The sequence below is a fragment of the Thunnus maccoyii genome, chromosome 9 (genome assembly GCF_910596095.1).
Source record: "Thunnus maccoyii chromosome 9, fThuMac1.1, whole genome shotgun sequence".
NCBI classification, from domain to species: Eukaryota; Metazoa; Chordata; class Actinopteri; order Scombriformes; family Scombridae; genus Thunnus; species Thunnus maccoyii.
This window is the reverse complement of record NC_056541.1, coordinates 17,542,738-17,559,631: the sequence shown is the minus strand read 5'-3', so window position 1 is coordinate 17,559,631 and position 16,894 is coordinate 17,542,738. Positions and strand designations below refer to the sequence as shown.

General features: G+C 39.4%; 1 protein-coding gene across 5 annotated transcripts in view; it reads left to right on the top strand.

Annotated features, from left to right (window-relative positions):
• The window catches only part of LOC121904321 (netrin receptor UNC5C-like), a 210,685-nt gene that overhangs the window by 173,681 nt on the left and 20,110 nt on the right, over positions 1–16,894 (top strand). For 4 of the 5 annotated variants that reach the window (XR_006098207.1, XM_042422000.1, XM_042421999.1 and 1 more), the window contains 4 exons: positions 2,511–2,702; positions 12,886–13,103; positions 15,370–15,505; positions 16,146–16,233. Coding sequence is in view for 4 of the 5 variants with exons in the window: in XM_042422000.1 (XP_042277934.1) it covers positions 2,511–2,702; positions 12,886–13,103; positions 15,370–15,505; positions 16,146–16,233 (634 nt within the window). In the remaining variant the exon portion in view is untranslated. The remainder of the gene's footprint in view (positions 1–2,510; positions 2,703–12,885; positions 13,104–15,369; positions 15,506–16,145; positions 16,234–16,894) is intronic. The other variant, XM_042422002.1, reaches the window with a different exon arrangement.

Here is a 16,894-nt window from a genome sequence, read left to right as displayed (position 1 = left end):
GAGATGTAGGGAAAGAAAGATCTGAGAGAGTTGGGATGCAAACTGATAGACGGTGCAGAAAGGATTTTTAAGCCCACTGGTATAACACACATTACACACACTCTCAGGGATAACACAGCAGGCCATAGCCTAGTTAACTTATCCCAAAGTGTTCCAAAGACTCTTTGCTAGATAGGAAAAAAAAAATAGTTTAGAAGTGATCTTTCTTGTGGCTGCCAAGTACATGTTCTAAAGTTACAGACCTTCAAGTTAAAGTAGAAACAAGATAAAGATTCCCTAAATAGATGATGGTGATGATGATCATAATTAAGATCGCAGAGTTGGTACTTAAGAGGATTATCCAATTTTGTTCCCCCTTGGCAAGTGCAAGGACCTTGATAACAGGGCAACTTTATGAAGCAGTGTAGTTTGGTCGTCAAATGGAAATCTGTCACTGCGTATGACAAAATCCAAATGGGATACACTTTTGAGATTTAAAGGTGCTGCTCTTAGGTAAGTTTAAGTTAGATGTAATGAACAGGTATTTGACAGGATTTGAGTTGCTACAACAAACCCATACATGGTCACGCATCTTTGTGAAAAGAGTACAAACTCTGAAACACATACTATATCAGAGGTTGTTGGACATTTCATTCTACTACCACAAACACATTTAACATTTAACAGTCAACTTTAGACAGATAAAACAACTCTGGTCAGGCTAGGAGACTAGTTTATGCAACAGTTTAGTTAGGATAGGATAGAAGTTTAGTCACAGTTAAATAACAATAGCTAAAAATTAATTAATTTTACTCACATTAGAAAATTTTAAAAGTAAACATGAGTTGGGACAGCCAAACCCCTCCAAGACTACACCTGTGCTTTCATTACATCAAATGTTAATACTCATGTCCTTTTTTTTACTTACCTACAGTACTGTCCTTATGTGTATTTTTTTTTCATCTATGGAGCACATATTTGCAATGTATGACTTTGTCGTTATTTCACAAACATCTGTGTTACAAGAGTTGGACAACACTGTGGTACCGTGATTAGGACGCTAAGCCTAAGTATAATTTTTTTCTGTTCCTTTGACAAAGTGCCCAGACATTCTGTTCATCACAGTCTCAGATTTAATTATGAGGGACATGCTTTTACCCTTACGCGTCCAGCTCCCCATAGATGCTAGAAGTGGTTCACAGCTCCCTCATGTGGTAAATGAACAACTAACACCATCACGAGTGACCTCTCCTCTGTGAATGTGTGTATGTTTGTATCATGCTTGTCAGCGCATAAGCATATGTTAGCTTGAATGTTTGTGTGCCTCATCAAAGGATTCTTTCATGCATAATCAAGTTCATGCTTTCTGAACTTGTTCTGATGCGACAACAGCAAAATCCTTTAGCAAATGACTCAGGCTGTTTGTAGCTAAAAGCCTGTTATCTGCCTCTCAACTTTAAGGGCGGATTAAAAGGAACATTCCTATACTTTTCTGTCTTCTTCTTAATAGCTGCAGACAAATCCCCTCCTACTAGCTACAGAGGACATGATTATATGAGGAGTGCTTTAAGTGTGAGACTACTCAAAAAAGTTTCACAGGCGCTTTCATGTTAAATATGTAGGCTTGTTTGTTTTGCTGCTTTGAAGTCCAAGTGCATTTCGCTTCTTTTGACCTGTTTTCCTCTTCTTTGCTGTTATCTCCTCTCCTCTCCTCTCCTCTCTTCTCTTCTTCTCTCCTATCCTCTCCTTTCCTCTCTATTCTTTTCTATTTGCTCCTCATCTGCTTGCATGTCCTCTTTTCTATATTCCTCCTCACTTATTGGCTTTCCCTCCTATTACTTCCTCATCTTTCCTCCTCTGTGCTCTTAACTTGTCGCCTCCCATCCTTTCCGCATTTCTTCTCTCCTTTTTCCGTAAGTGTGGCTTATACCTTTTAAAAGCTGCATCACCCCATCAGTTAAACATTTTCTTAGTCCCTTCTGGTGCTTTAAAAGACTGATCATGAATCTCAGTTCCACTGTTGTTCTCACTGAAACACCATTAAAGTCTCAGCCAGATTGAAAAAGGATGTTGGGATCCTTGTAAAATAATTAACAGCCTTATTAAGTTTTAAGAGTTTGTACCGTTCTTTTTTTATGAAAGGTGTCTCTGTTTCTCTCTCTACCTCTGTCTAGACAAATTATCATATTACACAAGCTGGAGGGCTATTTAAAAGTTTCATTTGAAATGGAACCTATAGAGATTGTCCTTTAAGTCTGAAAGGTGGTCTGAGTTAAGAATGAAATTGTTGAACACAAATTAAAAATGACAGAGAGTCATACCAAGTTAATTGGAAGCTCACAGTGCTATTCATCTTGTCTACATGAAGAACGCTGCTTTCCCAGCTACTGCCCTGCTGTTCCATAAGAATAATCATTGTTCTTCTGACATATACATGTCCTCTTAAGTTCTCTTTTAAGTGAAAGTTTCAATACTAAACAACATTTGTCTGCCAAACATTGATCCTCTTTTCTTCTTTGTGTCCCCTCTAGCTGCTCCAAGCACAGATGACGTGGCTCTGTATGTGGGCATTGTCATCGCAGTTATTATGTGCCTGGTCATCTCTGTCATCGTGGCGCTCTTTGTCTACCGTAAGACACACCGTGATTTTGACTCAGACATCATCGACACGTCAGCACTGAATGGAGGATTCCAGTCTGTTAATATCAAAACAGCCAGATCAGGTAAGGACTGTTGAAGAAATGACTTTTGATCCACAGTGGAAAGGATGCTACAATGCCCCACTTAAGTAGGATTACTGCTAAACAATACTCTACTGTAGTTAAAGCAGAAATTCAGATTTTAAGAGTGTATTCAAAAAAGTACAATTACATGAAAGTTACTCAATTTCAGTGAAATAAAGTGCAGTATGTAATAAGTTTCTTATAAGCTTTCAACTCCTGCTTTTGAAATTGTGTTTTGTTGCACATTGTCATGGAGGAGTTTATGTGCTTCAGCCTGAGTTAGCTACCTAGATGATCTATTGAGGACATGTAGAGGAAAGTCAGAGCACAGCCAGCCTTAAAAAAATAACCCTGAGACAGATAAGGACTCACAGTGTTTTTGAAGAACAGTCAGGATAGTCGGATACTTGCTGCCAAGGGAACTTGACAGAAAGTGTCTGTTTGTCTCTCTCCCTCCTACTGTGTCTCAAGGAGAGGACTACAGATTTTATGTTTCTCTTAAATTTTGGCAATGTTAGATAAGTTGGTAAATAGGTAGATAGAAGGATAGATAAGTGATAGGCAGACAGATAAATATATATTACCTTTATTTAAACTCAAAGAAAATCATTGAGTGCTGGCCCTCATTTACAAAGATGTTGAGTATAAAAATATATAAAGTATATGTAGATAAATAAAAAAAACATGTAGATAATACATGTAGATAGGTTTGCAGGTGGACAGGGAAAACAGATGTGATTGTTCCTTCATGGAAATTACTGTACCTGCTCCGTCCACTTTCAGGCTTTGACGCTAGTATCATTTAGTTTCTTTGCTCTGCCCCCATTTGTCAGTCTACAGGTTCAGATTAATCTCTGTCTCAACCAAAGACCACTCTCTTCCATCAAGCACTCTCTCTCTGCCATTCTTTCTCTCTCTCTATCACTCTTTCTTTCTCTCCCTCCCCATCTGCACATTCAGGTCAGTCACATTTCCTGTTTATCAGCATCCTCCTGTCTTCATCTTCGTCTCTGTGTCTCTCTTTGCCTCGCTGTGTCTCCCGTCACAGTGACTTCTGCTGCAACAGACACTCCCTCCTTGTTTGTCTTCCTGTGAAAGTGGAGCCATCTTTCACTCTCCTCTGCGTTTGTGAAACGGACAAGACAAGAAGAAGCACACAGTCACACACTTGTACACCAATGTGCATGCATTTGATAGCTTACTGGAAATGCCAGGATTGAACAGGGAATTTGGATAAATCAGGCATTAGACCACAGATGCCATGAACTTTTCCTATACAGTAAGAATATTTATTTGTCAAAGACATGGAAAAATAGTCCCTAAAATAATGTAGCAAAACCTGCAAAGAGACATGCATTCATACACTCCCACATATTTAAATTAATGACTTAACATTAGATGGCTTAAAATAGCTCATGACAAAACAAGTGCTCATAGTGTTACTCATCATACTTAACACTACTTGATAGTCTCCATTTAGTGACCATTTTAGGAACGGATTGAATCTGCAGCATGTATTTTGTGTTAAGAGCCCCTGTCAGATCTACAACTCCTTTAACAGGATAGTTAAAGTCCAGTGTTTCCCCTACCATTGCCTTGGAGGGACCCACACCCCTCTTGAAAGAAACAAATAAAAACAAATGTAACTTATACTAGCAGGGTAGCAGCAGTGTGATAGTCTCGCACATGACAGGCTGGCACTGAAACCTGACATTAATATTATATAATAATATTATTTCCCTAGTTTATGTGTACTCGTTTCTTTTCAGCTCAGTTTAGAGAAATACACTGATATAAACAGTACGAACAAAACAGCTTACTGTGCATGGCTATGACGACAATGTCGACACCACATATCCACGACATGGCTGCCCCACGACTACGGATGCCCCTTTGAAACCTGGTTCTGAATTGGAACTGGTTCTAAAATTTTAAGAACCTGGGGTATTTTTAAGGTCAGTTCTTTTATCAGTATTTTTTTTTTTTACGTTTTGGTGTTATGGCTGCGCTGCCTTTAGCCTCTGCTCTCTGTTCTCTCCTCTGCTCTCTGTGTCGGTGTTTGAACGTGGCGGTTCTCAGCTCCTCCACACACACACACACACACACACACACACACAGACACACACAGAGCGGACAGCAGAGCAGAAAGGCTGCGGTGGAGACAATGAACCAGTTGAAGTGCAATGATTAGCAGCATGCTGGTAGGCTAATAGTGAATTCTGTACGTAGCCTATCACCTCTTCCTAACTCTAGCCGATGGAGCGCGAAAAATTGTCCAGATATACTACAAGCGATGTCGCAGAGCGAGGAGGGGATGAGATTTTTTTTTGGCGCTGCTTGTGATTTCTCCCTCTGCAAATGAGTAAGTATCTAAGTTATTTATTCATAACTAACATAATTCTTTTAAGTTTTAAACATTTCCTCTGCTAGAATGATGAAGTTTTGTGATTTATACACTGTGATATTTTATATAGGCTTACAATTATATAGGCTGTAATAAAGAGTGATATTGATTAACTGTCAATTACTGAAGAAATAACTGAGTTATTTTACAATCTAGCTAGTCTTGTTTAAATTCACATGTAAATCTAAAACATGATATAACTTAGAAGATATTGTTTAAAACTTTTGGGGAATTTAAAAACCCAATCCTGCTTTGTGAAACACTCCTCTGCACTTACCTTTCTCTTGCTAGGCACAAACTGCCCTTTGGTAGTGGGGCCATGGACCATGGACACAGTTGGATTAAATGTGTATCTAAGCAAACTGTATACAGTGTGGGCGCTTGGACATCTGTCTCCAGTAGTGGGCAGTATTGTCTGCTCCCTACCCCCACTGTGGGTGTTTGGGGACAGACACTACCACCTGGTAGGGACTTGGTGCCTGGAAAATGTGTTCAAGCCAATTATGACAGCAGTTTGGATAATGCTCTTGGTTTAGGAATATGAAAAGTCCAATTTAACACTTGCTGATCCCACTTGGAGTTACAGCATTTTAGGATTAAGATGTTTTTATTCCGTTGTTTCTGTGCCCTTTAGAAGCACAACAGTGTGTCCTACTTTGTGTCCTGTCATTAACAGAAGTAATATACCAGCATGCTTGGTGCAGGAGAGCAGCTACTTCTGCAGCTGCAGCAAAGGAGATATTGCATATGGGTACATCCCATCAACAGGAAAAGGAAGGAACACGGAGCATTTCACAACCTAGTGCAAGAACTCAACCTTCACAGGGCAGCTTTCTTGAACTACTTCCGCATGAGTGCCAGCCAGATGGAGACACTGTGATCCTTTGTTGGGCAGGATTTAAGAGGACAGACAACAACATTCAGAGAGTCTATCAAGCCTAAGAAACGGCTTGCTATTGCTCTGAGGTAATAAAAACAAGATACTTCTCACTTCTCAAAAGTATGTATTGTATTAAACACTTACTTTCTGTAGCTGCCATTTCTTGAAACAGTCAATAACATGTAAACAAAGTGCCCTCTTTTTGAGAACTCAGAAAAGCACTGTATAATCATATCATATAGTACTTCTTGAAACATCAGTAAAATGTAAACAAAAATACTTTCCATCCTCCATTATTCACTTGGTGAACTACATATTGTTTCAAAATAACCCAATGGATAAATTACAATAATATTAACAATGAAAGAATAAAAAGATAATAAAAAGAACAATTGATCAGGAGTTTCCATTTTGGGTTACTCAGGGTTACTCAGCCATGAATACAGGGCTTAATGGTAGTGAGGTTAGGGTGGTTGTTGTCTGTCCCAATTTAAAATCAGGGTTAACAGCTGTAACTTCATCAAAAAGCTTTCGTCCTCGTCATCTTTTGGTATTGGACTCAGAATGGCAAGTAGCTCACTTGTTCTTGGATTAATGGCGGGTGTGATGGCAGGGAGGAAGTGATGCTTGCATCAGAGTTTTGATGTCCAGTTGAAATCTGCCCAGAGACTGGCTGGAGCTGCGTCAGGACATGAGTGGAAGCTGGTTGGGGTTCCAGTGGGTTCAGTTTCAGACTATTTCTGGGTCAGGGCACTGCAGCAGGCAGTTCATGCTCTGTTTTGGCTCACTTAAATTACACCTGGACCTGAAAAAAGAAGGGGAAAAAAGGAGAAAGAATATCAACAAAAAGTAGATTGACAAATTAAATATATTATCATCCTCCATAAGATTCGCCTCATGGGCTATAACAGTAGACATAGTGAGTACAACAGAGTAAAATATAACATTTTCAACCCTTGTTATAAGAGCTGTTTATACTCTGTAATTCTGTTAAAAATTTACTACTTCTGTAAAGTATGGGGTGATTAATGTTGCTTGACACTTTTTTTTTTTTTAAACAAATACTTTCATTTTTGTTCTGTAGTTTTGAGTGGTTCTGAATATTTAATAATGAAGATTAAAGTTTCAGGCATATATTCAGAGTTACAGTAACTTAGCAAAATTTTAAGGAGTGCCAGTGATTCTAACCAAAAAAATGAACATAAGGCAAAAGAAAGCACAGGATCCTCTGGTGCTTGTGCTCCTCTCCTCCACTGGATCCACTGGGCAGGGTGGAGCTTTTCTTGAGTTGTGAACAAACGTGTTGCGTACAGTATATTTTTCCATCTGCTTTTAGCTTCAACACCTGCAAATGGCAAAACAGTTATTTAATACTGCATACATCTAAATTGTTTACTTACCTCTCTCCCTCTATTTCAGATACATGGTAACATGCAAAGTCATTGAAAGGAGGATGCTGTCTACATATCTACATCGACCCACTGAGCAAACCTAGAGAAAAATAATTAAGCGGTTTAAAGAAAGATGGGATTTCCTTCATTGCATCGGGTCACTAGTCTGAAAGCACATTAACATCACAGCCCCATCCACATCCAGAAGTTATTTCAAGAATTACAAGAGGAGATTCTCAGTGGTGTTTCCAGCCCTTCTCAGTACAGATTACAAATTCACTGCAATACAGGTGGGAGAAGACCCTGGATATGCTCCAAGATAAATTTCTCCCTGGTGCAGAGCATCTGGGAAAATTGCCCTACACCATGGTGGGAGATGCGGCATTTCCTTTGAAGCCCTATCTCATGTGTCCCTACTCTGGAAAGCACCTGCCCAGAAGACAAGCCGTGTTCAATTACAGGCTTTCCAGAGCCTGCATGTCAGTGGAGAAGGCTATTGGCATTCTCAAGATGGAGGGTCTTCCAAAAGAGCAACAAAGTGGACACCCTGGTGGTTGCAGCATATGTACTCCATAACCTGTTCATAAGACCAACTGATGATGAGCACTGGCTAGAGGAAGCAGAAGCCACACAGCCCAGCGTTGCCATGGCAGAAATTCAGGAGTGCCACAACAGAGCCAGCAATGGAGCTTTTGCAGTTCATGAAAAAATGTGACATAAACTGAATATGTTTGCTAGATGTTTTGTTTCTAGCCTTTCCATTACAAACATGAATTTGTTTTTGTGATGGTGATACATTCATGACCTTCAGACATTCATGACTGTTTTTTTTCCTGCCGTTCAGCCATCAGTTTTGTTTTGTTTTTGTTTTTTTCTTTCTTTCCCCAAGGAAATATGGGCCTGTGCAGTTAAAGAATAAATTCTTATTTATATTCATGAGCTATTTTCATGGTTTTGTTATCTTTTTTTCAAAACTTAATGTTTCATTACATAATGCAATATGTAGTGTTGTGTTGTGCATATTAAGTCTAAATTAGGACCCAACAGTTATCAACTGAGACTATAGTTTTGTTTCAGAAATGTCACTGTAGCTTATTTATTTAGCCAACACTCCACACCACAATCCCAGAGAAAGCCTGTCAACATTGACTGTCACTGTTGTAATTCTCTGAAACTCAGCTAGGTTGGCACTTTAGTATTGTTCTGCTAACAAGCAGCTAACTTTGGCTAATGTTTGCTAGGGTAAGTTACCTTCTGTCAGCCTTGTTTCTATATAGTCAGAGGACAAGACTTATTTGTAACTCCCAACAGCTCCCCAATTTTCTTCCAAACCTCGTTTTGATGATATCCTCATAAAAAGGGTGCTGTGGATCATACAAGATGTGCCACTTCTCAGCCTTGTAAATTAGTTTCTCTTCGTCCATGTTGACTGCTAACTGGAGGGGAAACGGAAACGTCACAGATGTCAGTGTCAACTTTGACCAATGAAAATAGGTTGTAGGTGGAGCAAGTACATGAAACACGTTGCCTATCCTGTTTGCAGACGCAGAGAGTAGGTTAGGACATCTTCACTGGGAAAAACTGAAAAAATCTGATGTGCGCATCGTGTCAAGTTACACCAATTCCTAACTTGATGTGATGCAAACGAGCAAGCGAGCGAACATCAGATTAATTCATTGTTTGTCAATGAAGATGTCTTGACCTGCTCCGTGCGTCAGCAAACAGGCTGAGCACTGTGTCACTTGTTTGAAAAAAATGCTCGTCCTGGCTCTATTTCTGTGAAGTTTCGTACACCTAACCCTATTTTCATTGGTCAAAATCAATGCTAACGTCCTTCACGTTTCTGTTTCCCCTCCAATCAGCAGTCAACATGGATAAAGAGAAAGTAAGCGTTAAGATAAATCCACTTTTTAATCCCAAAAGTTTAAAAAACAAACTCTGAGCTCTCTCCAGATCAGAGCAGAATCCTGTGTGACTCCGGGTATTATTCCTCCAGAGGCTCCAGCTCTGCCCTCACCTCTCTCCTCAAGAGCTCCCCGGTGCTCTGTCGGCAAGCAGCGGCTCTGTCCCTGCGCTCTGTCCAGTCCTCCACACACACTCACATTCAGCACTGCGACATTACTCATAGTATATCTGGACAATTTTTCGCACTGCATGCACAACAGTTCGCTCGTTCGCTGTAGCCTATGTGAGGAAGAAGTGTTAGGAAGAGGTGTAATGGTGTGTTCAGATCAAACACAAAGCAATTTTCGACTCATGTTACTTGTGTGAGTTTAACTGCTGAATCATTTGTGTTTATTTGCCCCAAACAGCCAAAGTACATTAGCTGTAGTAATGGAAGGCACCGACCTCGTCTGAAAGGGTGAGTCTGTGTGTTCAGGTCAGCCTCTGACTGAACTCACAACTCACCAAGAACTCTGGTTCTTTCTGTATTTCCTTCCAGTCTCTCTCATTTCTCCCTCTACTCTCCGTACGTTCATGAAGTACATTCATAAAGTGCCGTGATACACACACATTTTTTACTCAAGTTGAAACATTTTCAGCTTGCACGTACACATGTTCACATCATTTTGTGTCGCCCAGTGCAAATTCACATCTTTGCATTGACTTTGGATGTAATCACACCATGCGAAAAATATGCTTTGCACTTGGTCTGAACACACCATAACTGTTACGCTTAGTTTGCCACATATCACCACTTATCTCCTTCCTACAAACATGAACACATGTCTTGCCCTACACCTCAGCTTGTTGAACAAGCCACCAAACAAACATTCACCAGAAAGACAGTGTACTGTTAACATTTAGCTGCTCAGCTGCAACACATGAAACAACATGGAAGCCTATACCTGCCAATATTACTTTGGTCCATTTATATGCTGGTGTGGTCCTTTCTCTTCAATACGGCCACTGACAACACACTGTCTGCCCATGGCTTGTGAGCTACAGCACAAGTTTGTTTACTTTTTCTCTCTTTACCCTGCCAGGGCTCAGCCTGTCAGCTGCTGTTAATCAAAGACTAGCACACTATTGTCAATAAAATTTTAAAAAAAATGTTGGCATTATTTTTGGACTGCAAAAAGGGATGACTAATTGTAATGTCAGTCGGGCTTTAAACAGTTCAGGGTGTGCTATTATGTGGTCAGCTGTGGGTTGACAATCAAAGTTCAAATGATGGTATACAAAAAAAAAAAAAGAGGAGCAAAGTGAGGTCAAAAAGGATGCGATGCAATTTGGTAGACGGTGAGCTAAAGTAATCGTGTGTGTATGTGTGTGTCCGTATGTGTATAAAGGGTGAATGTCTTTGCACAAGCTCAGATTGGTTGACATTTTATCAGGAAAGCATTGGGATGCTTGTCACTCCGCTTTGAGGGACCATCTCTGATTAGTGTTAATGAAGAATTATGTCCCTTCCTCTCTCTCTCTCTGACTTTCTGCCTCTCTCTCTCTTTCTACATCTCTCTCTGTGGTTTTCTGTTAGTTGTTAATTAAATTTCAGCAGGGATGATTTGGCAGGAATACCCACTGGCTTTAAGGGTAAACAGCCTGGTGATAGAGAGAGAAAGAGAGTGATAGGTGACAGATGTGTGTGTGTTTGTGTGTGCGCATGTGTGGGGGTGTGTGCGAGTGGTGTTGGTGGGGGGTGATAATGAAGGATTTAAAAATTAGAATGAATGGGCTTGTGAAAGGAACGACAGGATTTCAGGCTCTACGCCCAAAATCATAGAGCCTGGTGAGAGCAAATCTGGATTGGTTCCCGGGAGACAACTGGCCTTCCTGTGATCCCAATCCCAATTAAATCTTGAATGTTTGTTGGATTGTTTGATGGAAGAGAGTTGTTTGTGTAGAGGTATTCTAAAGAGGATCTGATTAAACCGTCTATATGTATTTACTGCAGCAAGGGAAGGAGTAACTAAATAATAAAGTGATTGATGTCCTAGGAAAGGTATCAGAAGGTAGTTGTATTTTGTAGCTAAACTCAACATACTGTAAACACAGTACCTGTATATTGTGCCATGCACATTGATTAGCATATTGTAGTGATTAGCAATCATCATGTTCCTGCAGATGCCCCCTGGCTTACTCTAACCTTTCCATGATGAGCAGAGAAGAAAATCTCAGAGAGACTTACCTAGCTATCCCCACTTACATCATGTAATTCCCATATATGTAGTGGGGTTGTGTGTATTATGTGCATGTTATTGGTATGTTTGCATATGTAAGTGCTTGTGTAGTGCCCATGTTTTCTTATTTATGCCAGTGCTTGTATGTGTGCGTGTGTAAGTGGGATGCTTGGATGTTTGCTCACGATACATAAAAAGTGTCAAGTTGGCACCATTAGCATACATCAGTAATGGCAGCTCAAGAAAGTGTAGTGTAAGACGCCACACTACACACACGCTGTATCAAGTAGGATCCACTCAGTAGCCTCAAATCACATCTGACCGAGCACTGAGCAGAGTTTCTTATTTCCATAGATGATGAAGCTTCATTCAGAGCTTCAGAGTTATAAATTAAATAACATGAATCAGTCTACTATTTTGTTTATACATTTAATCTAATCAAAAATGTGACTCTCTCAAAACTCTCACTAATCTCAATGTGGTTGAGATTAGTTTTCAGATCTACTCTAAATGTTTCCCAATGTGCTGCTTGTTTATTGCACGCAGTCTCGCTTGTTCCATTCTAAATAAACTATTTATTATACACCACTGTATAAGGATAATGAAGGTAAAAAGACAGCACCCTTTAGTATAAAGAACATATAATTAAAAGAACCCAAGTATAACAATTAACATTGTCATGTTTTGTGACAAATGTACATGGTAGATTGTGTCAGACAGATTTAAATGTGACACGACACAGTGCCCCCTTTACAAATAGACAGTGATGTGATCAAAGTGTGATTAAAGAGCATTTCTGTTCTTTTATCGTACAGCATAAAGTAATGTAGTTTGGTTCTGGCACTTATGAGTTTGTTTTGATGATTTATAGATCTAAATATGACTTATAAAATGTCATCAATTCCTTTACATGAAATGTAAGCATCGCCTTCCAAATCTAGACTCTCTCTCTCTCTCTCTCCCTCCCTAACCCCCCCCCCCCCCGCCCCCTTTTTCTCTCTGGCTCTCTCTCTCTATGTGCAGCAGCCATGACTAGTCGTTGATCCAGGTCATGCCCCTGTGTACTGCCATGTATCATACCAAGCACTGATACCTTATCAGCAGCCTTGCCTGCTCTCTTCTTACTCCCCTTATTCCTGCTCACTGATCTTCCTACAAGGTCTCCCAACATGCCCCATACTACAGCAGTGTGTTGTCGTTTATGCTGTAAAGTATCCAGTCTTAGCCCTCATTCCTGCCTTCTCTGTCAGACACCTTCTCTGATCCCGTCTGGTGGCGTTGTTAAACTCAACTCATGTTTTAAAATCAGATTTTTGCTTTTATTTACCATTTTCCTCCCATTTCTGCTCCCTCTCTTTCTCTCTTTCTTTCATTTCATCCCTAGCTGATCTACTGACAGCTCCTCCTGATTTGACAAATGCAGCTGCCATGTATCGTGGTCCAGTGTATGCCCTCCATGATGTGTCAGATAAAATCCCAATGACCAACTCTCCACTCTTAGACCCTCTCCCCAACTTGAAGATAAAAGTCTACAACTCCTCGGGTCTGGTCACACCACAGGATGATCTCGGAGGAGACTTTACATCGAAACTGTCACCCAAGGTAATGTCATGAATGTGTCCATCAGTATCTTTTATCCACTTCTATGATTCTGCTTCTACTTGAAAGTACAAAAGTGCAATCTAATGCAATCTGATACAAAGCTTATACATTCTCAGTTTTTGTTGACATTGTCAGAAAGGTGATAATGTACTTTATGTTCATTATTCAGGTCGTAGTGGGTGGTCATATTTTGGTCTCATATTTTGTCCACCCCATTAACATACATGAGGGTGGCAAAATATTAGGAACACGTTTCAGTATAATGCAGTCCAGTAAACCACCACCACCCACTACGACCTCAATAATAAACATAAAGTTGAATTATCAGCTTTCTGACAATCTCAACAAAAGCTGAAAAGGTATAAGCTTCATAAAAGTAGAATTTATGGCAGAGTTGTTGTATTGGATTGCATTAGATTGCACAAATATTCCTAATAAAGTGCCCGGTGAGTGTATTTTGCGAATACAAAAGCACAGCAGCTATGTATTCCCAGTCACATAAATACAAAACCAAATACCATTAGTATACATGCAGCTAAGTGCCCCAGTTTCCTCCCTCTGCTCTGTCAACTACATGGCCTGCATACCAGAGTCAGTTGTCACAAATACAGATGAAACTACTCGGCTTCATCGCGGCACCTGTCCTGAGGCAGTACTAGAGCTGAACTCAGTATCTTTGAGCTCTACAGATCAGTGGCACCTTTTGATGATTTCATCTGCTATTATTATTGTTTTCAATAATATTATTATAATACTATTACTGTTGTTTTCTAATCACTGACATCGCCTTGCCAATTTGAGAATTTCTTTGAATTTGTTTAGTTTCAGTCCGTTTGTCCTCGACACACTGAATCAACCTCTTGTCTTCTTTGTTTGATGTGGGAGTAAACTACTGAATCTTAATTCCTTATTTTCCATCTCACTGTGGACATTTAGACCATGAAATGCAAAACAGGTCATATTTTACCACTTACCCTTAGGTGGTTTCTTATGTCTATTGTAAATTCGCTCTCTTTTCACCCATGACTAGCTTAGCCCTATGGCAGCGCTCCCAGGCAGATGCAAATCTTCCCTGTAGCAGTTTAGTTATTGGTTACCAAGAAAACATTCGAAGACAAAAAAAAAAAAACCAAATCATTTTGATGAATGTGAATGCAGGAAAAATCTAGTGGAAAAAGTTTAAAGTTGGTAAGCTATAAGTTTAAATAACATGATAAAATGTTTTACATAGGGTATTGATATTGATCAGCCTGGTAAAAATAAAACTGACCTTTACAAGAAGAGGCTGGCCTTCAGTAAAACATATCTGGACCTCCATGAACCTATGGTTTCATTAAAATACATTTACTGTATACCATACTTAACATAACCTCTTTTAAAGGAAGTCCAACATTCAAACTATGCCACATTGATTTTCTGCATATGCAGTAGGCGATATGAGGGCGGATGCTATCCCCCATGTTAGAAAAATGACCAAAATGCATCCCCCTTGTTAATCTGCCATCCCCTAGTAGCAGAGGGAGTGCAAGGGCAGAGGGGTTGTTTAGTTGACTAGAGTAAAAGAATAGGCCAACACAAAATATTTATATATAATATATGAATATATTTAACATATTTAGCCTTAAAGTAGTTCTTTTAAATCGCAATTATAATATCAAGAATTAGGCTAGGCGTATATGATAATCCTGCACTCTTAACCCTAACCCTAATCCTAGCGCTCCCATTGGGCCATCTTCCCTGTTAAAAATTAACAAATCACCTACTGTGCATATGCATGTGTTCACTTCTTTCAGCTTCCTTAGTGCATGGGTACCGTTCGATTTTATGCATTAGGGTGTACACGGTGTTATAACTATGATCAATGCCTGCTCTTGTTATAGGTCTAACAGGAAACGAGTAGACTAATCAGCAGACTAATGTTACAGTTAAAATACATGTCCACAATGCTACAGAAAATGAAGGGCTTGTTGCAATATGTGCCTGGCATCCATTCAAATTCTTCTTACGTTGTGTCATAGTTACAACAGTATGCATTTAAAATGTGGTGTTTCTAATGGGAATACCTCTGTGCTGCTGGATAACTGCATTTCTCAGCCAAGCTAATGACTGACATTGATTCCTCAGTTTGTTTTATTTATCATTTAAGACCAGATGATCCAGTCTCTCCAGAAAAAGAATATGTCTAGTACAGTCTGTGACAGTCAGTGTTGTGTTGTGTGTATCTTTCTTTATACTACCACACTGACTGCTGTCTTTTGATTCCTAGATAACCCAGTCTCTGTTGGATAACAGCGACACCATGAACCTTCGCAACCAGAGCTTGGCCCGAACGCGTGACCCCTCGTGTACCGCTCATGGATCCTTCAACAACCAAGGAGGACATCTCATTGTACCCAACTCTGGTAAACTTTATATTCTACACACACCAACTCCTCATAAATCATAAATCTGGTTGCTGTATACTGATACAACAACCATAGAGATTTTTTTTAACTTCTTTCATAATGGGTTGGTGAATTATGTGAATATCCAAGAACTTTTTGGGATTTTGATGAGTATAAAAATGTTACTAATGGTAAGAATGACATTAAATATAATACTGTCAAGCAAGAAGTATTATGGACTTGAACAAGATCAAATACATTCCCTGTACTAGAAAACTAACCACATAAAGTAAATAAGAGTACTAGCACTACTGTACAGTCAACATGCTACACAAAACAACCTTGGGATGTTCTCTTGCTACCTAAATTCAAAAGAAAAAAACTCTCAGTAGACTTATGTGAGGTTTTAAAAGCAGTGGGCAGGCAAGAGTAATGAATAATATAACCTGCTGGTAGGAAGCAACTCTCAGAAGCTATAAAACATTGCAGCACAATTCAATGGATAATATATTTAAGAGAAAGTTTTACACGGGTTGCCTTTAAAAAATATTATTCAATAATTAATCATAATGATAAAGTGATAATGGGTTGCATCAAATGATGAAACTGGTTATTTCTGCCTCCATCCATCTTGCCTACCCTGCCCTCCCTCCTGCAGGTGTGAGTTTGCTGGTTCCAGCGGGTGCTGTTCCTCAGGGTAGGGTATATGAGATGTATGTGACTGTGCACAGGAAGGACAGCTTGAGGTAAGTCTTGTCTCTCTCGTTTCCTCAGTTTTCTACTGTGTGGTTTTCTTCTCTCTGTATCTCCCCGCTGTCCCCATTTTCTCTTCATATCGGCATCTCTGTCTATGTTCTTTTTGTTTCTTTGTTTTTCTTTGTCTTTTCTTCTTTGTCTTTCTCCTGGCCAGTGGCTTCTCAAGTCTGTTTGTATGGTTGTGTAGGGAGACTTTCACAGTTTGATATGGGTTTAGGATCCACAGCAAGGGATGAATCATTATTATTTATAGTGTGTAATTTATCCATGTACATCTTTTTTTTCTGATTTAGTCAACAGAGGTTAGGTAATACCAGAGAGTTCCTATATTAATACCAGAATTAAAATTCCTAAGTAGCAGAGTTGAGGAGATTATAGGTGAATCATTTACACATTAATTACCTACTTAACATTATAATCTGTATAGTAATCCACATAATTTACAAATGTAGAAAATGAAACACCCATTATTTTAAGATGTGTGAAATGTTGACTGCAGTGTGGCCAACAGAAATGTATTTGTGCAATGTTATAAATCCCAAAAACAAACACATAGCTTCTGAGAGCACATGCAAAAAGATCGCTGTTTCCACAGTAACTAACAGATTAGTGGCTATTTTTAGGATTACTGTTATCCTGTTACATGTACTA